The sequence below is a fragment of the Prionailurus viverrinus genome, chromosome F1, assembly GCF_022837055.1.
Source record: "Prionailurus viverrinus isolate Anna chromosome F1, UM_Priviv_1.0, whole genome shotgun sequence".
Classification (NCBI taxonomy): domain Eukaryota; kingdom Metazoa; phylum Chordata; class Mammalia; order Carnivora; family Felidae; genus Prionailurus; species Prionailurus viverrinus.
The window spans coordinates 20,756,299-20,778,730 of NC_062577.1; the positions used below are offsets into that span (position 1 = coordinate 20,756,299).

General features: G+C 35.5%; 1 protein-coding gene across 3 annotated transcripts in view; it reads left to right on the forward strand.

The window, feature by feature from the left end:
* Window positions 1-22,432, forward strand: part of TRMT1L (tRNA methyltransferase 1 like) — a 41,868-nt gene that overhangs the window by 3,486 nt on the left and 15,950 nt on the right. For 2 of the 3 annotated variants that reach the window (XM_047839964.1, XM_047839965.1), the window contains exons 2-10: window positions 1,355-1,465; window positions 2,736-2,849; window positions 6,205-6,269; window positions 8,120-8,249; window positions 10,271-10,394; window positions 10,869-10,948; window positions 14,589-14,838; window positions 15,233-15,445; window positions 17,109-17,299. In XM_047839964.1, coding sequence (XP_047695920.1) covers window positions 1,355-1,465; window positions 2,736-2,849; window positions 6,205-6,269; window positions 8,120-8,249; window positions 10,271-10,394; window positions 10,869-10,948; window positions 14,589-14,838; window positions 15,233-15,445; window positions 17,109-17,299 — 1,278 coding nt within the window. Of the gene's footprint in view, window positions 1-1,354; window positions 1,466-2,735; window positions 2,850-5,778; window positions 5,798-6,204; window positions 6,270-8,119; window positions 8,250-10,270; window positions 10,395-10,868; window positions 10,949-14,588; window positions 14,839-15,232; window positions 15,446-17,108; window positions 17,300-22,432 lie in introns of those variants that run through there. The other variant, XM_047839966.1, reaches the window with a different exon arrangement.

Sequence of the window (22,432 nt, forward strand, 5' to 3'; positions counted from 1 at the left end):
CTTTGGGTAATAATCTTGGGTAAGATTTATTCATATATTCCAAAGTTTACAAGTATGACATTTGAAGAATGTATAATGTTTGAGAAACCTAAAAATGTGTTACTGGGGCTGGACTTTGCCCTTTTGCTTCTCTTTTTTCACAATGTTTTTTTCCTTGGGCTTTCTTAAGCTCCTAGGTTCACCTTATGCGTATTTATGATTTATATCCCTCTTGAGCTCCAAAAACAGTTCAACTGCATAAACTAAACTGGAATATGAATACTGGTATTACCTCAAACACACTATGTCAAAAACTAAATTCCCTTTTCTCCTTTCCTTTTCTACCCAAAATATTTTCCTCTTCCTTCATTGGTTAATAGTACCATTATTCTCAACTATATAAACTTGAAATCTTTTTAGAATCATTCTTGAACTTACTTTTCATTCACAGTTATTTCTCAAATCCAAAGTTCTCTGGTTTTTGTTTTCATTTTTGTTTTTTTTTTTAACCATCTATTCTGTACCTTTCCATTGCTAATTCTCACTTCAGTTACTGTCTTAGGTTCTACAGCCAGAGATAACCTCCTTAAATGCATTCAGATCATATCATTCACTTCCTCAAAATCATGCAGACTTCACAATTAACTGAAGATGAAAGTCCAGCCTAGCTTTCATAGAATTTATGTTCTTCCATCATCTTTATACATTTTTGACTGCTTGTTCTCCTACCAACCCCATTCTCCAAACATACTACATTCCAGCCAGGGGCGGGATAGAGGTGGCTGTATTTTTTTTCTTTTTTTTCACATCCTGTGCCTTTGTTGATGAGGTTACTTCAGTTTATAAGGGCAGCCACCAAATCTCTGCTGACTGAAATTCTATGCATACCTTACATCTCAGTCAAATGCCACCTCTTCAGTGAAGACATTCCCAGAGGCAGTCATTGGAATTAATTCCCCCTTCCTATGTATGCCCACATCATAGTACCTTTACCTCAGTATTCATTTCATTCTGCCTTGTGTTATAGTTGATTAACATATTAATATGACTTCCACCTGGTTGAAATTTCTAAAGATAGGGGAGATGGCTTATGTTTCTTCAGCATTTTGTTCAGAGTAAAAACATTTTTTGTAGAATTATATTGAATAATTAAAGTTTAAAGGTGTGAAGTTACACAGTGACATTTTTTTACCCAACTTTTTGCAATCTGAGGCACGCTTGTCATACATAAGCTGAGTTGCAGCAGTATTCCCCATCTAGTCACCAGGACGCCATGCTACAGGAAATACAAGTGTCAGAGTCTGTTGACGTGATCAAATAACTGGAATTCAGATTGTTAAAACATAATCTTCTAACTCTTAAAATTTCCTTTCAGAGAGACACATCTCAATTCAAAGGCAGCTTGCTGATCTAGAGAAGTTAGCTTTCGTAACTGAAGGGGATTTTGACTCTGCCAGTTCGTTGAACTCAGATAATCTTGATGCAGGTACTTCCATATTTGGAGGGGTTTGTCTCCCTTAATTTCTGATTTATATCAGAATTTCAACTCATGAAAAATTGCTGAAAATAGACTTGTTTATTGCCATTGAACTAGAGCAGTAATAAATAAAATGTTTTCATTCAGGAAATTGGTAGCCTTCTACATGCACAGGTGTTATGGGAATAAGTTGTTCATTGCTCCTCGAGGAAATTATAATTTCATGATATATAAGTGCTGTCCATCCTATAAGTTAGGAATTGCATTTGGCTATGAGTAACGGAAATCCCAAGAAACCGTGCCTTACGTAATAGAAAGGCTTATATTATGTCATGTAAAAGAAGTCCCACGGTGGAGAATTTTTAGGGCTAAGAGTTCCTCATTGCCGTCACTGCCTCAAGCTCCTCTCTTTCTGCTTCGCCATCCTTAGCGCTTGCATTCTGTCTTCAGTATCACTTCATGGGTTTTTGAAGTAGGCAGAACATATTGAAAAATTAATTTTGCCTATACCTGCAGTGTGCTATATGGATTTAAAAAATAAGTCACTGATGATTTCTGTATATTTTTATTGCTTTAAACCTGAATTTGAGATTTTAGTTTTTTTGTCCCTATCAAAGTTTATATTTGAGATCTGTTACATCTCTAATTAAATGAGACTTGTATTTTTTATGATCCATATCTTTTCATTAATAAAGAAGGAAGAATTTAACAAATTCTCAAATAGGATACAGCAGGTTCTAACTATGCTCCCTGTCCCAGAATGGCAGTTATTTTGGATCCCATGTACTCCTTCCACTCCTCCCGCTTTTCTGACTCCACCTGTTAACTGTTTTTGTTGCTGCCCAGAGTAGAATGCCACAGCAGGTGCTTATGCTTCCTGCCCAGTTCCTACCTCTCTGGGAATGTGACAAGTGCTGCCCCTGATTCTCTCTCTGGCAGGCATTTTGGCTGGAGGGATATCATGTAGTTCATCACTTTCTCATTCTCTCTGTTCCCAAGGGCAACAAGGATATCAGCCACAGAGAGGAGAGTTTTAGGGTAAAAAATCAATCACTGACCATGTGCTAATACAGTTATTGTTAACTACCTGGTGAGGCAGAGATGACTTCTCCCTAACGTTAACATAGACATTATCTAAGAAGTGTGTGTGTTGTGTGGAGGGAGTCCCTTATGACTTCTTTTGTAGCTAAGTCAAGGTATTAGTAGCTAGTATATTCTGTGCTTTATTGGTTTTTTGTTTTGTTTTGTTTTGTTTGTTTTTTGTTTTTTTTTTGGCCAGGAAACAAACAGTCTTGTCCATTGTGCCCTAAGGAAAAATTCAGAGCTTGTAATAGCCATAAGCTTCGTCGTCACCTTCAAAATTTACACTGGAAAGTCTCGGTTGAATTTGAAGGTTAGTAGTTTTATGCTTGCTAAACATAAATGAAATTCAAGATTCAGTACCAGTTTTGGAATTTTATTGTGAACATAATCAAATATTTTCCATTTAAAATTTCTGAGGGATTTAATGACCCTCTTTTAACGTGTTTATTAATAAAAGGCCACGTAGCTCTCTGGCAACAAGATGTATGTTGCAAGTGTAGTTTAGTTTAGCAAACATTTATTAAGCATCTGTTCTACACTGGGTACTTTGCTTGGCCCTGGGGGGTCCCCATAACTTGTTGAACGACTACCATTTGACACATTCTTTTGAAGGTATAATGATTGTAAAACGAAATAAAATATGTAAGTATTGGAAAAGAGAAGACAATATCTTTTTTCTGCTGATAGCTTAAAAAAACTAGAGTTAATTAGAGTATGTAGAATGGTAGTGGGATATAAGATAAATATTTGAAATCATTGCCTTTCTCTACTCTAGATAAATGGAAATTAGGAAAAAGATACCAATTGTGATAATGACAAAAATGACATAATTTGGGGGACTAAATTTAACAAGAGGGCTCATATAAAGAATAAAGTTGAAGGACAAAAAAATGAGATCTTAGGGGTGCCTGGGTGGCTCAGTTGGTTAAGCGTCTGGCTCTTGGTTTTGGCTCAGGTCATGATCTCACAGTTCGTTGATTTGAGCCCCACATCAGGCTCTGCACTGACAGTGCAGAGTCTGCTTGGGATTCTCTCTCTCTGCCCCACCCCACCTTGTTCTGTAAAATAAATCAACATTTTTAAAAATTGAGGTTTTATCAAGTTAAAAGATTTCCTAAGTATAATGAATTATTATTAGATTTTGGAGTGAATTATGTGAATTATACCATTTTTGGAAAGAGATCTGGCAACATTTTTAAAATTTAAAATGTATATATCTCCCAGGCACTCCCTCCTTTGGGAGTAAAAGAATCAATAGGCAAGAATAGATACACAAGAATATTTATTGCAGCTTGTACTTAGTGACAAAAACTTGAAACTAAAATAAAAGGAATGGTTGAATACATTATGGTACATAAGTGCCATGACATATTATGCAGGCATTGTAAAAAGTATGTGTTAGATGAGTACTAGCTTACTTGGAAGGATTTCCGTGATAAACTGCAATTGAATACAATATATATGGAAGATTTTGTGATACTACATTTGGACAAAAACCAAAAATACCCCCCCCCAAAGCCCTAAATATCAGTCTTAAGCATATGTATATTTACATTTGAATATGATTTTGTGAGTATAGGTGTTATTAAGTGTGGTTATCTGGAGTTTGAACCAAACCGGATGAAATAGCCAGTATGAGACACCCAGAAAAGAAGCCAGAACTATTTTCTTAGTGGAACTGGTACAAGGTTCTCACTGGTTCCTTAGGGAAGAAGGAATTAGAGACTTAATTCAGAAGCCATCCTGTCTTTTATGTTTAATTATACATAAGAATGTGTAGTAAATCATGTTGACTTTTTATCAAAAAAGAGAAATGTCTCATTTTAATTAAAAAGGTCTCTTTTGTATTCTTTATTTAAGCCATTGTTTAACCATTAGGTTTAGTCTTCCTCCTTCAAGTTATTCTGGTAAATGGCTCGTGGTATTTCTTTACTCTCTTAAGTACATTAAGTTGGGTTTTTTCACATGGTGATCTGGTAGATGGGGAGTGTCATAGTTTTTGTCCTAGCAAGCAGGTCTCAAAGTAGTTGACAAATATGTTTAAGGTAGAAGCATCAAGACCTCTCAAAGGGATAGAAGTGAGATGTGAGGGAGAAAAAAGCCAAGAATGGCGGTGGTCCAGAGCCGGTTCTGGTGGTCCAGAGCTGATGGCCAAGAAAGAATTCTTGAAGACGTCTTTGGTATAAAAAGGTGATTTTATTAAAGCATGAGGACAGGACATGTGGGCAGGAAGAGCTGTACTATAAGTGTCGGGGGTAACTAGTTTACGGAGGGGGTGGGGGAGATAGAATCAAGGGGGAATTTCCAAAGAGACTTTCACATGCTAAAGGCTTATTGGAGGCCTAGCTGTAGTTAAGCTAAAGTTGTTTTTCCCTCCAGCAAGACATTAAGATTGTAGAGTTCCTATACTCTGGTTTATTGATGGGATTGCCTTTTTCTAGTAAACTGGTGGAGACTTAATCAGTTTGACCATTTGTTTTTTGGGTAGCCAGGAGTGTCCAAGGGATATCATACAGGTGTGGGGTGGGGGGGAGGTGCTTTTAGCCTCACTTTGCCCTCAGCTCTCCCCATCCTCCCTCATCATTAGGACCAGGTACTGGGGAAGAAGGCTAAGACTGCAGATTTAGGCATGCAAAGGTTTAGATGCATCTGCTGGAGATGTCAGTAGCTTGTCCAGATGTGAATCTCGGGTTTGGGGGAAAGGTTTGGGCTAGAGATACAAGTTTGGGAATTGTCAGACTACAAATAGTATTTAAAGCTATATGACTGGATGGGATAACCATAGGAGTACATATCAGTGGAAAAAAAGAAGTTGCTGAGTCCGGAAATACTTCCATATGTACAAGTAAGAGAAACAATTAGATGTAAGGAATGAGAAGAAAGGAGTTGGAAATCACTTAAAGTTAGGAGCAACTGGAAGGCATTATCATTCATTTAAAAAGTGGAAAAGAGACCTGGTTCAAGGGGAAATGATATATTTATAGTCCATGACAGTAGATTTTGAAATGCTGACCTGATAACCCAGGCATACATCCTCAATAGGCAATTAGAAATAGAGATCTGGCCTTCAGTAAGGAGTTAGTAACCACAGCTAGAATTTGGAATTCCTTCCCCCAGTGGAGATAGTTGCAGTCATAAAAGGCATTAAAATTACCAAGGAAACGAGGGAAAACAGTCATGTAGCAGAGCAAGCCTACAGAAAGTCTGCGTTTTAGAGTATAACAGAGGGAAGAGGAGCTGTGAAGAAGATTAAGAAGGGTGGGAGAGAACTAAGTGCCTCCCACTTGAATGGGAGAAGAGGCTATGTAATCAATGGAAGAAGAGGCTATGTAATGGCAAATGTAGCATGAGGCAAAGAAGATGAAGCCTAAGAAAAGTCAACATGACAGAGAATAGATGAGAAAATTGAGTCCCAAAGAAGCTAACTAACCAAGACAATGCACAGTCTTAGCAGAACTAGAATTCAAACCTGGATCTCATACATTTGCTTTTATGCTATATCTTATATAACAAATATCTAAAACTAACAGTCTCATTCAAATAAATTACAATATTATAAATACAAGAAGAATTCCAGTTATTCTTATAAAATTTGCTAATAATTTTTAATGATAATGGACTATTTAGTGAACAGTGATATGACAACCAGCCATTCTTCACTTTAGGTTACAGGATGTGCATCTGTCACTTACCTTGTCGACCAGTGAAACCAAACATTATTGGAGAACAGGTAATCAGATGTTAGATTTATTTTTAAATTTTGCCCTCTTTAAAGAAAGCACAATTTTTACTTGCTCTAAGGCTATGGGCATATTTGGCAATGAGGTTTACTTTAAGGTCTTGTATCTGAGTGCTTTCAGATTATCCTAGCAGGAAAAATATGAACTATATGGAAAAAAGAGTTGCTGTATTGAACTTTTCATTTTATAATTTTAAATTTTAGTCAGAGAAACTGTTTTCTTATGTTCAAAAGGGAAATTGACCTATTTACTAATTTTGGAATGGAGAATTTAAATAAAAAGTAAATTTTTTCTTTTAATAAATTTAAATAAATATTAATTTATTAATATTTATTATTAATTAATATTAATTAATTAATTGATAATATTAATAAATTAATATTAATATATTAATTTATTAATTTAATAAAAATAAATTTCTTTTAATAAATTTTCTCTTAATAAATTTTGATTCTGGAATAAAAGCCTTCAATTTCTGTGACTTAGTAAGTATCTTTGTGTCAATTCATATTTATCTTCTCTATACTTTTAATTTGTCAAAGGACAGTATCAAGAATCTTTCTGAAATCTTAATAATTCTTTAAAAAGTACATGTGTTCATTTTTAGCACAGATGTGAATTTTGGGGAATACAAATTACATAATATTTTTTAGTGCTGCTATCTTGAGTGAATACTAGCTTAATGAGGCCTCGTTATTAATTTTTTTTCACGTCACTAAAAAGAGTAAAGTGCTGGGGAGAAAAAACCCAAAAATTTCTTACATAGTAATTAGGACAATGCTTGGCCCATCGGCCTTATCCAGGACATTTTGAATATGATAACCACAGTACCATAAGGAACTCTGCAGTGTTCTCAACTTGCTGTTTGATCCCAAATAAATAGGATCTAAGATCTTAGAAGATCTAAGAGTAAAAGTCATCAAAACTAGGAAAAAGCCAGTGGAGTAGTCTTTTTATTCTCAACTAAATTTTAAAGAAATTTTCAAGTGAGAATTTTTTACTTGGACAAATAGACTTTTAAAAAAAAGTCTTTTTTTAAGATTTAAGTAATCTCTATACCCAACGTGGGGCTCGAACTCACAACCCTGAGATTAAGAGTCGCACATTCCACCAACTGAGCCAGCCAAGTGCCCCAAGACTTATTATGTCTCTAACATTTTGTGATGTGCTGAAACTAACTGAAATTTCTAGAAATATTGAAAGCTGATTGTTAAATATGGCCATTATTAAAAATTAAATTGTATAAACTTTAAGGTGAATATATTACAAAGGTAATAATATTCAAATCTCATCATTTCCTAATTATTTTACTACATTTTTGTATTATCCACCTGCTAGCCATGTTTTCTAGTATGATATTATCTATCTCTTCCCAAATTCACATTTAGTGATAGCATATGAGTAGCTTGAAATCTGCAACAATTATAGTTTGAAATTGGCCATGATAGAGTATATATGCCACAGAAAGCAGCAAACACTATAAGTCAGGGCTTTATTTTCCTGGAGAACAATTGTTAAACATCTACCAGCACAGCGCGGCTAATGTTATACCATTTGTAAGTGCTACTTATAGAAAATAGGGTACAGTTATTTGCTGATTAGAATGAATGAACAAAACAAATTAAATTAGTGGTCTGTTATAAAGTAAGTAAAAATCATATGTAAATATAGATAAGGAAATAAAGATCCCTTCAAAGTCCCATGGTAATATTAATACTCTCTTCTCTACCATTAAACCCAAGATATGCAAACATACTTAAATTTGCAATCTTAAATAAACTTCTGTTCCATTGTTTTAGTAACTTACCTGTATATTTAAATTAAATACTCTGTTTGATAGATATCCAGTAAAATGGGCGCCCATTATCATTGTATCATTTGTTCAGCAACAATCACCAGAAGGACCGACATGCTGGGACATGTTAGGCGACATGTGAATAAAGGAGAGACGAAATCCAGGTATACTGCTGGTAAGTTGAGCAATATATTAATAGGTAAATTCTTTTTAAAAAAAAAATTTTTTTTAATGTTTATTTATTTTTGAGACAGAGAGAGACAGAGCATGAATGGGGGAGGGTCAGAGAGAGAGGGAGACACAGAATTGGAAGCAGGCTCCAGGCTCTGAGCCATCAGCCCAGAGCCTGATGCAGGGCTCGAACTCCCGAATGTGAGATCGTGACCTGAGCTGAAGTCGGACGCTCAACCGACTGAGCCACCCAGGCGCCCCAGGTAAATTCTTAAATAATGGCCCAGTTATTATTTTCAGACATCAAGTAGATAAAATATAGTGACTTCACCATTTAATTGACTACTAATCCATGACTTCAGGTTTCTTTTCTTTCTGTGAGGCTCCTCATAACATTTAACTGATTGATGCCAAAGTAAATATAGGTATCTTAATGAAAGATTATAGATAACTATGTTATACTTACTGTTGAAAAACACTGGACAAAGGAAATAGAGTGATATAAAGATCATTTATTATCCTGAAGTGCTATCAGGTTATTAATAGGTTATTATTACTGAGGCAGCCCTTCTCAAAATTAAGATTAATTAAGACATCATGCCCTACGGCATCCATTGTATGTAATGAATTAACTTCTCTCCTACACATCTAAAACGGTACTATGTACCTTTTAAGAATTGAAAAAAAATAATTTTCTGTAGAGCTTAATTTTCTAATAGAATCTGGTTTGAGAAAGGCTGATCATGTGAAATATGTCACATGCCACTTAGGTAGGCGTAGAATATATAATGCAACACTAGGAAAGGTTACGATGATTTGGCACTGTAAAAAAAGAAATATGGGGGCGGCTGGGTTGCTCAGTCAGTTGAGCATCTGTCTCTTGATTTTGGTTCAGGTCGTGATCCCAGGGTTGCAGGATCAAGCCCAGGGTTGATCTCTTTGCGGAGTATGTAGCCTGCTTAAGATTCTCTCTCTCTCTCTTCCTCTGCACTCTGCTGCTCTCCACTGCTAGTGCTTTCTCTGTCTCTAAAAAAAAAAAAAGAAGAAGAAGGAAAGAGATATAGTTGCCATGTAGTTAACATTCTGATCATAATATTATCAAGAAATCCAAACATAAAGAATCTCGGTTATTTTTCCCCACACATGATATGTATGTCTCATTTCTTAAATATTTAAAATATACACACACAAATATATCAGTATTTCATTTGGGTTTATAGCTAAATGATTCTAATGTATACTAAATGTAGAATCTTTTTTTTTTTCTGTTACTTTATACCCATTTGAATGTAATTTGTGATTTAAAATTATAATCATAAGAAAGTGTTCTGAAGGGGCACCTGGGTGGCTCAATTAGTTCAGCGTCTGACTTTGGCTCAGGTCATGATCTCACGGGTTTGAGCCCCACATCGGGCTCTGTGCTGACAGCTAAGAGCCTGGAGCCTGTTTCCCATTCTGAGTCTTCCCCTCTTTCTGTCCCTCCCTGCTTGTGCTCTGTGTGTATCTCTCTCTCAAAAATAAATAAACATTAAAAAAAAAGTTCTGAAATCTAGCATGCTCAGGAAGTATAGTGATTCTTAGTCATCCATGATAGCTAATGGAATTAAACCATACAGAGATACTAATTTTATAACAGTTATACCACAGTAAGATATGCTTAACAGCCAACCTATGTAAATGCAGCATAGTAGTTTGATGAATAATAAACGTATTTTAGAATTTTTATAATGGTTTTATGTTAGGTTAATTGTTCTTAACTAGGTTTCATAATATAGATGTATTATGTTCTAGGCAGATAAGATTTTAACTTAAACTTTAATTGCCCAAATACTTAATTGAATGCTACTCTTTCCTATAGACAGTACTGAACAGATAGATCAGTTTAGGGTTTTTCTTCTTTGATATCTGCCCGGTTGATTACATTAACAAAGTATTATAAAGGAAAGTTATTTCTTTTAATGTATATTGTTTTAGATACTTAGAATTACTTTGTATTTCACTGGAAATCTTTGTTTTTCATCTTAGCTTCTGCTGCTAAACCACCTAATGAAATTTTGAAAGAGGCAGACACAGATGTACAAGTTTGTCCTAACTATTCTATACCTCAAAAAACAGATTCCTATTTTAATCCCAAAATGAAACTAAATCGGTAAGATGAATTGAAAAAAGGGTTATGGGATGTTTCAAATGATTACAAATGTGACCTTCTTTTTATGTTCTAATATATTGAAATTTAAAACTGGGTACAGAATGAAAATCATCTGTTTTAGTATTTTTCAGAATGATTGTTTTCTTTTTTTCCTACCAAACTAATTTCTTTCTCAGTAAAATAGGCCTGCCTTTATATAATTAATGAACAGGCTGGTGCTTTAGTGGGCAAGTTTTATTTATGAAACCATTATTCATGGTGAATGCTTGTTTATAGAACCCAGTTAGATTGATAGTTTAATTTCACACATGTTTAGTTCTTGTACTACTAGGTAAAGAATATGTTACTACGTCTTCTTTCAAAATAGTTTGTATAGTAAATAGGAACCCTAATTCTTACTATTCTTAAATAAAATCTAGAGTGATGAAGCCATGATGCAGTAAGATTATTTCAGATTATTATACTTTTTTCTAGACAGTTAATATTTTGTACATTGGCTGCTTTGGCCAAGGAACGAAAACCTTTGGAATGTCTAGATGCCTTTGGAGCCACTGGTAAGTAATGAAGCTTTTTTTGGATCCCACTTTAATTATCAGATTTATGCAGTATCTTTTCTTGGAAAATTTATATGGATATTGTATCTAGCAGAATATTTTTACATAAAAAGTAAAGACCCAAGGTAAATATTTTTATTGTGGAAAAATTTCAAATGTATACAAAAATAGAGTATAATGAATGAATCCCTGTGTATCTGTCACTCACTTCAAAAATTATCAACTTATGCTTATTCGTGTATATGTATCTCATGCACTTACCCTTATACCTCCTCCACCATCTTTCATCCCTATTACTTTGAAACAGATTACAAATAGGTCATTTTATCTGTAAATATTTCAGTTGGATCTCTAAAAGATAAGGACTTTACAAAAATAAAACCTTGATACCATTATCACATATTGATATCATCAAATGTTTAGCTATGCTAAACATAGCTAGAGCTAGGCTCTCACAGTTTCTTAAAAAATCAAGTAGGGGGGCGCCTGGGTGGCGCAGTCGGTTAAGCGTCCGACTTCAGCCAGGTCACGATCTCGCGGTCCGTGAGTTCGAGCCCCGCGTCAGGCTCTGGGCTGATGGCTCGGAGCCTGGAGCCTGTTTCCGATTCTGTGTCTCCCTCTCTCTCTGCTCCTCCCATACTCATGTGCTGTCTCTCTCTGTCTCAGAAATAAATAAACATTAAAAAAAAAAAAAAAATTTCCCTCTAAAAAAATCAAGTAGGAATTCAGATGAAGACTATGCATTTTCATTGTTTGAGATATCTAAGTGTCCTTTTGCTCTGTATTCATTTCCATCATTTTGTTTGCGTGTGTGATGATTATTTGTTGACATACAGCTTGTCTATATGTCTATTGTCTTTTCCAGAGTCTAGATTTTTGCTGATGGTATCTTCATAGCTCATAAAACCTGTTTCTTTATCTCTAGTATTTCTGTATACTGGTAGTTATCTCCAGTATTTCTGTATATTGGTAGTTGAATCTTCAGGTTTGATCAGATTCAAATAGGATTTTTTTTTTTTCAAGAATACTTGTTTACTGCAATTAGGAAGTATTTGATGTTTGGTTGTCTCTCTTTTTTTGTGATGTGATAAATTGCCTAGTCATTAGGCAGTGGGGTAAGGTGAAATTTTAAAGACTGAGAACATTTTCCTAAAAGAACTTAACAGTAAAGAAACAATCATGGAAGAGTAGAAAATTTCTAAGAAGCCACCTGTACCTAATCCAAGTCTTTCTTTTTAAAGGTTAGAGGAGTATATTCTTGGGAAGTTTGTAATAAAAGGATGAAAGTGTGAGTTAGCTCTCCTTTTCAAGTTCCTCTTCACAGGAAAAGTAGTGGTTAAAAGCAATTGAATATCTTGCATAATCTGATCCCAACCTACTTTTCCAAATTTAGTTTTCAGCATTTTCCCTTGTACATAACCCTTTACTTTTTTCTTTTTCTTTTCTTTTTTTTTCCTTTCTTTTTTTTTTTTTTTACATTTTATCTATTTCACTCATCCCCTTACCCAGCTCCCTTCTGGTGACTACCAATTTGTTCTCTGTATTTAACAGTCTGCTGTTTTGTCTCTTTTTTTCCCTTTGTTTGTTTTGTTTCTTAAATTCCACGTATGAGTGAAATCTTGGTATTTATCTTTGCCTGTCTGTTTCACTTAGCATTATACTCTCTAAGTCCATCTGTGTTGTTGCAGATGGCAATATTTCATTCTTTTTTATGGTTGAAAGGTATTCCATTGTATATATACCCCATTTTTATTCTATCAGTGGATACTTGGGTTGCTTTTATATCTTAACTATTATAAAAAATGCCGCAGTAAACATAGGGATGCATGCATATATTTTTTTGAATGTGTTTACATTTTCTTTGGGTAAATAGTCAGTAGTGGAATTACTGGCTCATGTAGTAATTCTGTTATTTTTTTGAAGAATTTCCATACTGTTTCCCACAGTGACTGCAGCAATTTACATTTCCACCCACAGTGCATGAGGGTTTCTTTTTCTCTGCACCCTCACCAACACTTATCTTGATTTTTTTTGATTCTAGCCATTCTTACAGGTGTAAGGTTGATACTTCATTTTTATTTGCCTTTTACTCATGATTAGTGATGTTGAGCATGTTTTGATGTGTCTCTTGGCCATTTGTGTGTCTTCTTTGGACTCTTGACCACCTTCACCCAATTCTTCCACCCTCTGCCCCCAACTCTGGCAACCACAAATCTGATCTCTGTTTCTATGAGTTTGGTATTTTTAGATTCCACATATAAGTGAAATCATACAATGTTTGTTTTTCTCTCTTTCACTTAACATAGCGCCCCCACAGTTCATCCATGGTATCACAAAAGACAGGATTTCCTTCTTTTTTATGGCCAAATAGTATTTTATTGTGGGTGTATATGTGTGTGTGTGTATCACATTTTCTTTATCCATCAATGGACACAGGTTGTTTCCATGTCTTGGCTATTGTAAATAATGCTGAAATGAACTACTCTTTTTTTCACCTGAAATCATTAAAGCTAATGTTTGGGGAAGATCTTTTCAGTCCTTTCTTTTAATGTTCCTTTGTAAATTTATATCCGTTCATAGCAGTTAGTCTGCATGCTTCCCCATCTCTAAAATGTGAATATCAGAACTTATTTCACAAGCTTGTTATGAGAATATGAAAATTTTTGTAAAGACCATAGTGCATAGTAGATGTTAAATATTTACATTTATGAGGCACATGTATGGAAAAGCTGGTCTATACTTTTAGTACATGGGGGTTTTCTAATCCACAGTGGCTGGGCCCGTGTCTCCATCTCCTTTGTAATGAATGTCCCCTCTGACTCTAATCCAGTAGATATAGAGAGCCTATGAGAAGAGGCTTTCTTGGTCTGAATTCTTGATCTTTGCTTACATATACAAAGTTGTTCTCTTCAATTCACATTGATGCTATTGTGCAGTTTTGGAAAAATATTGGTCCAGTAAAGTTTTCATATTTTGGTGCATTAGGTAAACTTTAGCAGTGGGAGGAGTTCCAACTTCCCACCCACCAAGCAGAGTAACTCCACTCTTACATTGTATGTTGGCTTTCTCTGTAAGATTTAGTTTGAAAAAAGCATTCCATTATAAGAAATTTAAAAAAAAAACCTATTCCCCATAATAAAGAACAAACAAAAATTTTATTTGAATCTGGATTATAGAAAAGTTTTGGAAGAATTATTAATGGAAATCTGCTCAACACATTTTTTGTGTGTGGTTACTTTTCTTCAGAGGCTTTGTAGTGAGTAAGTAGAAAAAGTTATGTATGAAAATACTAAGATTTTGAAACATGTGTTTTTGTTTTTATAAAAGAGTATATACTTTATTATTATATAGTGTTTTTATTCTTTAATTAATGTAAAAAAATTCATTTTCTGGGGCGCTTGGGTGGCTCATTCAGTTAAGCATCTGACTTCAACTCGGGTCATGATCTCATGGTTTGTGGGTTCGAGCCCCGTGTTGGGTTCTGTGCTAATAGCTCAGAGCCTGGAGCCTGCTTTGGATTCTGTGTGTCCCTTTCTCTCTGCCCCTCCCCCACTCGCACTCTGTCTCTCTCTCTCTCAAAAATGAATAAATGTTAAAAAAAATTTTTTTTTAATTCACTTTCCTTCAAATTTTTCCTAAGGGATAATGGGATTACAATGGGCAAAACATCTCGGAAATGCAGTTAAGGTTACGATTAATGACTTGAATGAGAACTCTGTGACACTGATTCAGGAAAATTGCCATTTAAACAAGTTGAAAGTGGTGGTAGACAGTAAGGAAAAGGAAGAGAGTGATGATATTCTTGAAGAAGGAGAAGAAAATCTTGGTAACATTAAGGTGACCAAAATGGATGCCAATGTACTAATGCATTTGAGATCCTTTGATTTCATGTAAGTGAAAAACTTTGCTGTGTCACTTTCTAAACTGGCCTGGACTGGGGGGGGGGGGTGTTGGAGGGGTTAAAAATTAAGATGGTTGTTGTTTATTTGAATTAATACAGTTTTTTTTTACCATTGGCCTAAGGAAAGCAGTAGGAACATTTTCTAGCATTTGAAATAAAATTCCTAAGCATGACAATTTTTCTCTAAAACTGATTGATTTTTATATGTCTAACATATCATATGGTCTTTTTCTTACATAATTTAAAAACAGAATTATATGTTTAAGATAGATTTGTAAAATACTTTTGAATCCGTGGAAATTTTATCATTAGACATAATGACAATGGTACCATTTTGATTACTAGTATGATTTTAAATATGTCTGTATTCTTTCTGATTTTAGACACCTAGACCCTTTTGGAACATCGGTGAACTATCTAGATTCTGCATTCAGAAATATAAGAAACCTTGGCATAGTGTCTGTGACTTCTACAGATATCAGTTCTTTATATGCCAAGGCACAACATGTTGCCCGGCGTCACTATGGCTGTAATATTGTCCGAACTGAGTATTACAAGGAACTAGCAGCCAGAATTGTTGTAGCTGCAGTGGCAAGGTACCAGACTGACAGCAATGTGCCTAGTATGTTTGGCTGTGTGATAGAGCTACTATTACAAAAAGTGCCAGTTGCATTTTTCAAAAAATTCACAGGGTACAAATTCTGTATTCATGTCTGTGATCTTGATTTGTTTGGTAATCTTATGTCGTATCTGTTACAATTTGATTTAAAAACTTTTGTGTCTAGAATAGTTTACTCTCCAATTAAAAATTTTATTAAAGTAAGTAGTAATAAAGAAGAGATAAGAATGAAAGTTAACTTCAAATCAGTTATTTTAATAACGTAGGGTAGGTGGGGATACCACCGTGAAAAGAAAAAGCAAAGGTTGTTTTTAGATTTAGAAAAAAATCACTGTTTTATGTCCATTTCATCTCTTTACATAGTTTGAAAAAAATGATGGCTTATATGGGCGCCTGGCTGGCTCATTTGACAAAGCATGTAACTCGTGATCTTGAGGTCATGGATTCAAGCCCCACATTGGGTGTAGAGATTACTGAAAAAATAATAATAATAAACATAAATTTTAGAAATGATGGCTTATATACTTGATTCTGCAAAGTGATCTCACCCACAAAACGAAGTTCTTTTTTCATCAGGATTTCTAAAGAAAGCAAGGAAGATTTCTTTGAGCACCAGTTTTATTCAAAAAATTATGCTAGAAGAAGAATATAACAATATAATATAAATTGACACTGAGAACATAGCTAATGCATGATCAGCCAGCTTGTTCACTAGCCTCAACACTAGCTTTCACAGCAGTTAAATTGAAATTCCTACCTTAGCATAATACAGATTATTAAACTTCATAGACCTTTGGAGTTATTCCTAATTAGCTGATAACTCTGATATTCAGTTTGTATACCTACCGAGGACCTAGTATATGTGCTTAAAAATGTTTATAATGTAACATCAACAAGTTGAAATTAATACATATGAAATAAGTTTAGTACATATAATTGCAAAGGGAAAACTACATAAATGATATATCAGTTAGAATTTAACCCAAAAGTCTATAAAGTTAACAGTGTCAGAAACTTTGCCTATTCTTTTTCACTTAACATTCAGCATCTGGTATACTATCCTGCAGGTAGTACTCAATCATATTGTTTAGAAGAAGCTTTATAGAAAAAAAATAGATAAAAAGAAAGGGTGGTGGTGATGACAAGAAACAAATTGACACTGAAAATCAGAGAACATAGTCTTTTTTTTTTTTAGATGTTTATTTTTGGGAGAGCATGAGCAGGGGAGGGGCAGAAAGAGGGGGACAGAGGATCCTAAGTGGGCTGCTAACAGCACAGAGCCCAGTGTGGGACTCAAACTCACAAATGGTGAGATCATGACCTAAGCTGAAGTCAGACGCTTAACCAACTGAGCCACCCAGGCACCCTGAGAATCTAGTCTTATTGACTAGTCTTATTGACTTATTTCCATAATGGAAAATGTCTAGTCACTAAAGATTCTGTCAAGCATCCTTTATTTCCTGTGTTTCAATTTGTGTAAAGGTTATACTAATGATCTTTTAAAAACACTGCCACTAAGAATTGAATTTTCTGTATTTTCCCATAATCCATCCATAGTTTACTGTCCAATTAATATTGTCAATATAAAAATGCCAAAGAAACATGATGAGCCCCCAAAATAACTTAAAAATTTTTTGCAGAGCTGCAGCCCGATGTAACAAAGGCATTGAAGTACTGTTTGCAGTGGCTTTGGAACATTTTGTGTTGGTTGTTGTGCGAGTTTTGAGGGGGCCTACTTCTGCAGATGAAACAGCCAAGAAGATTCAGTACCTGATCCATTGTCAGTGGTGTGAAGAGAGAATTTTTCAGAAGGATGGTAATATGGTAGAAGGTAAATTCAAGCTTCTCTTGACTGTATATCGTGTTTATATACAAGCCTCCAATGAATAAGTCTTTATCACATCCCTAATTATACATGTTGTTGTCCTTTGATTTTAAAGATTACAGTGCTAACTTTATTTCCTATACTGGATTTCCTTTCATCAACAGACAAGACATGCGTGTGAGTTTATTAAAGTTATTTACTCATGCTGTATTCAATTTATGCTCTCTAGCCCTGCCCTCTGTTGAAACATCTAGAAATAACTTAGATTCCACTGTCACTAATTTTAGGAACATAAGTCAGATTACCTTTTTGTCTGGGTGTTTCAAATCATTAATTTTATAAGAATAATTATCATGTTTCTGGCTGAATACAAAAACCATCAGTTATAAAATTCATTCAGTAAACACATTTACTGAGACTCTACTATATGCCAGGCATGGGGATCAAAGAAAAAGATGAGGCTTATGCTGTTTCTATTTTACTTTTCTGGGACATAGAAACAGTTGCCCATTATTTTCTGTTAGAGCCTTCACATTTTTTAAGAACTCTTTAGATATTAGAGTGTAACCCCAGTGATACGAATTGCAAATATTTTTTCTCATTTTATCACTTCTGTTGGCATCTATTTTTTAGTGTTATTTTGATTGCATTAAAGAGGATAGATATCATTGTGGTTTTCAAGGTTCCTAATAACTTCGTATGCTTTTCATTTGCACAAGTACTTTTGCTACAGTGTTAATTGATAGTGAGAATGGAAGGCATCCCATCATTGTTCCTTTAGTTCTCTGTGGTGCTTTCTGATTCAAGCATGAGATACCTGTCATTTATCATGTCAAGAAAATATCTTTCATTTCCAGTTTTACTGTATTTTAGCAAGATGTTGAATTTTGTCATGTATGTCAGCATCTGTGGAGATGATTGTGTGGTATTTCTCCTTAGGTCTACTGATTTGAGTAATCATAATAAAATTTCCCAATATTGAACAATTCTGACTTTATAAAATAAACTACTCTGCCAGGAAGTATTTTCTTAAGATGGATTCTGTTTGCAGGGCACTTGGGTGGCTCGGTCGGTGAAGCGTTGGGCTCTGCACTGACAGCATGGGACCTGCTGTAGGTTCGTTGTCTCCCTCTCTCGCTGCCCCTCCTCTGTTCGCACTCTCTCTCAAAAGCTAATATATAAACAGGAAAAAAAAAAGATGGATTCTATTTGCTAATTTTTTTTAAGTTTTTTTTTTTTTTTTAAATTTTTTTTTTTTCCAACGTTTATTTATTTTTGGGACAGAGAGAGACAGAGCATGAACGGGGGAGGGGCAGAGAGAGAGGAAGACACAGAATCGGAAACAGGCTCCAGGCTCTGAGCCATCAGCCCAGAGCCTGACGCGGGGCTTGAACTCCCGGACCGCGAGATCGTGACCTGGCTGAAGTCGGACGCTTAACCAACTCTGCCACCCAGGCGCCCCAGTTTTTTTTTTTTTAAGTTTTTAAATTTATTTTGAGAGAGAGGGTAAGAGAGAGCAGGGGAGGGAGAGAGAGAGAATACCAAGAGGCTCCATGCTGTCAGTGCAGAGCCCCATGTAGGGCTAGAACTCACGAACTGTGAGATCATAACCTGAGCTGAGATCAAGAGTTGGATGCTTAACCGACTGAGCCACCCAGGGCTCCCAATTTGCTAATTTTTAAAATTTTGTTTTAATATTCATAAATGAGATGGTATATAGTTTTCCTTTTTAGTAGTAATTTTGGTTGGGCTTTGGAGTCTGTTTAAAAGGAATTTGGAACTTTGCCCTGTTTTTCAGTGGTTGGGAACAGTTTTAGCTTTAGCTTTTCGAAATTATTTACATAGAGTTGAGCCAAGTGGTATTCATTGGTTCCTTTTAATTTTCTTGGTTTCTGTGGTTATATTCTTGTTTTTTTTAATTTTTAGTAGCTGTCCTTTGCTTATGCTTTTGAACTTTTATCTACACTAGTTGTTGTTTTTTTAATCAAACATTTTAAAGGATTTTTGACTTAATAATTTACTGTAAAGAAATTGGATTTATTTTTGCATTTTGCTTGCAATCATATAGACCTTGCAGAGTGTAAATGAGTCTTTCAAAGAAGTCAGTTCACTCAGAATTTTCTATAATTTTATCAACTTGTAATACATTGTTTCAAAAGTCAACTAGTTTCATAAGTCTTAATAAAATAATGACCCCTGCCATACTCCCTAAAGTTACCAGCTAAAATATCAGAGCTATTTCTTCTAATGTTTGCATCCCTATTTCTAAATGGCATGTTTATAGTACCTGTAACTTCTTTCCATGGAAGAATATTCAGCTTCTTAAACCAACCTAGTCACATGCGTGTACCTCCCTTCTCCAGTGTTGGCTAAATCAGTATTCAGTGTTTATATTTTTATAAATATAAAACTATTGTTTACAAGTTGTATTAGTTATCTGTTGCTATGTAACAAATTAGTCCAACATTTAGTGGCTTAAAACAACATTTATTGTCTCATAGTTTCTCTGAGTTAAGAATCTGGGCATGGCTTAGCTTGGGTCCACTAGCTCAGGGTCTCCAGGCTGCAATTAAGGTGTTTGCCAAGGCTGCAATCAAAGCCTGACTGGGTTAGGATCTGCCTACAAGCTTATTCACATAGTTACTCCCTGGATTCAGATCCTTGTAAGTTGTTAGACTGAAGACCTCAGCACCTTGCTTGCTGCTCAGTGACTTCCCCAGTTCCTAATCATACATTCCTCTTTATCTAGTTTCTCATGGCAGCTTGCTTCATCAGAATGATCCAGCAAGAACCAGAGAGAGCGTGAGAAAAAGCAAGACAGAAGTCATGATATTTTGTAACCTAGTCTAATAATATCCATCATTTTTGCCATATTTTAGTAATTAGAAATGAGCTCTAGATGTAGTGATCTCACACTTAAGAAGGGGAACTACACAAGGGTATGAAAACCAGGAGACAAGGTCATTTGCTATCTTAGAAGTCTTCTCCAACACAGATGAACCAGTTAATATGCTGTAATAATGTTCCCTTTTGTAAATGCAACTCTTGGATAACTCTGGAATTAATCATTAGCTGTTTTTGTTCCTTTTTTTGTGTATGTGCACTTTTCATAATCCATTCCTAAACCCTTTGCTACAGTTTCACAGCTTCTTCCTGTGTGGGTAGGTGCATCAGGCTATCTTCAGTCCCAGTGTCACCTCCCTGGAGACAGTGCTCCCACTCTCCTCTGGGTGCTTTGTTTTGCAAGTCCGCTGAAAGGTGTCGTCCTGGGGCTTCCTTTTAACCAGCGTCTCGGAGATGTTCTTTGGCTTTCTCCTTCTGATGAGTCTCCTATATCTTGGCTCTTGTGTATTTTTCCACTATCCTTGTTTATTATCTCATTTTGAATGAACACTTTGTAGCTTCCTGAGAAGAATCACGTAGCCAAGTATAGAATTGTAGGTTATAAATTGTTTTTCTTCAGAATGCGTAAGGTATTATTGTATTCATTGTCTTCTAGCCTCCAATATTGAGAAGTCTGCTATTGTTCTTATATCTAGCCCTTTGTGTGTTTTTCTCTGTGAATGCTCTTAAAACATCCTTTGTGGGGTGCCTGGGTGGCTCAGTCGGTTAAGCGTCCGACTTCAGCTCAGGTCACGATCTCGCGGTCCGTGAGTTCGAGCCCTGCGTCGGGCTCTGGGCTGATGGCTCAGAGCCTGGAGCCTGTTTCCGATTCTGTGTCTCCCTCTCTCTCTGCCCCTCCCCCGTTCATGCTCTCTCTCTGTCTCAAAAATAAATAAACGTTAAAAAAAAATTTTTTTTAAAAACATCCTTTGTTTACCCAGTATTCTAAAATAATTTTGTAATATGTGTATTAATTCATCTTTTTAAATTTATTGTGCCTGGATAATCTGTGAGCCCCTTAAGGAACTTGAGTTCTTTAGTTCTGGGAAATTATTTTTAATTTTAATTCTGGTGTAGTTAACACACAGTACTATATTAGTTTCAGGTGTACAATAGCATGATTTATCAGTTCCATACATTACTAAGTGCTCACTAAGACAAGTGCACTCCTAATCTTCACCTATTTCACACATCCTCCTCAACCCACTTTCCCTCCGGTAAACCATCTTTTCTGTATAGCTAAGAATCTGTTTTTTTGATTTCTCATTTTTTTTCCTCCCTTTGTTTGTTGTTTCTTAAATTCCACATATGAGTGAAATCATGTGATATTTGTCTTTCTCTGGCTTATTTCACTTAGTATTGTACTCTGTAAACCCATATATGTTGGAAATAGTGAGACTTTATTCTTTTTAATGGCTGGATAATATTCCATTTGTGTGTGTGTGTGTGTGTGTGTACACCATATCTTCTTTACCCACTTATCTATCAGTGGACACTTGGGCTGCTTCCATAGTTTGGTTGTTGTAAATAATTCTACAGTAAACATAAGGATGCATATATCTTTTTGAATTAGCGTTTTCATATTCTTTGGGTAAGTACCCAGTGCTGCAATTACTAGATCATAGAGTGATTGTAGGATAGTTCTATTCTTAATTTTTTGACAAACTTCTATACTGTCTTTTTATTTTTAATTTTTTTTAATGTTTCTTTATTTTTGAGAGAGAGAGAGACAGAGCATGAGCGGGCAGGGATAGAGAGAGAGGAAGACACAGAATCCAAAGCAGGCTCTAGGCTCTGAGCTCTCAGTACAGAGCCCGACATGGGCTTGAAACCACGAACCAGGAGATCATGACCTGAGCCAAAGTCGGATGCTTAACCAACCGAGCCTCTCAGGCGCCCTTTCTATACTGTCTTCTACAGTGGCTGCACCAGTTTGCATTACCACCAACAGTGCACAAAGGTTCCTTTTTCTCCACATCTTTGCCCACACTTGTTGTTTCTTGAGTTTCTTTTCTTTTTTTTTTTTTTTTGTTTCTTTATTTTTGAGAGAGAGAGAGCAGGGGAGGGGCAGAGAGAAGAGGGAGACACAGAATCCAAAATAGGCTCTAGGCTGTCAGCACAGAGCCTGACGCAGGACCCAAACCCACAAACCGTGAGGTCATGACCTGAACTGAAGTCTGATGCTTAACGGACTGAAATACCGGGGTGCCCTTCTTGAGTTTTTGATTTTAGCCATTCTGATGGGTGTGAGGTGAT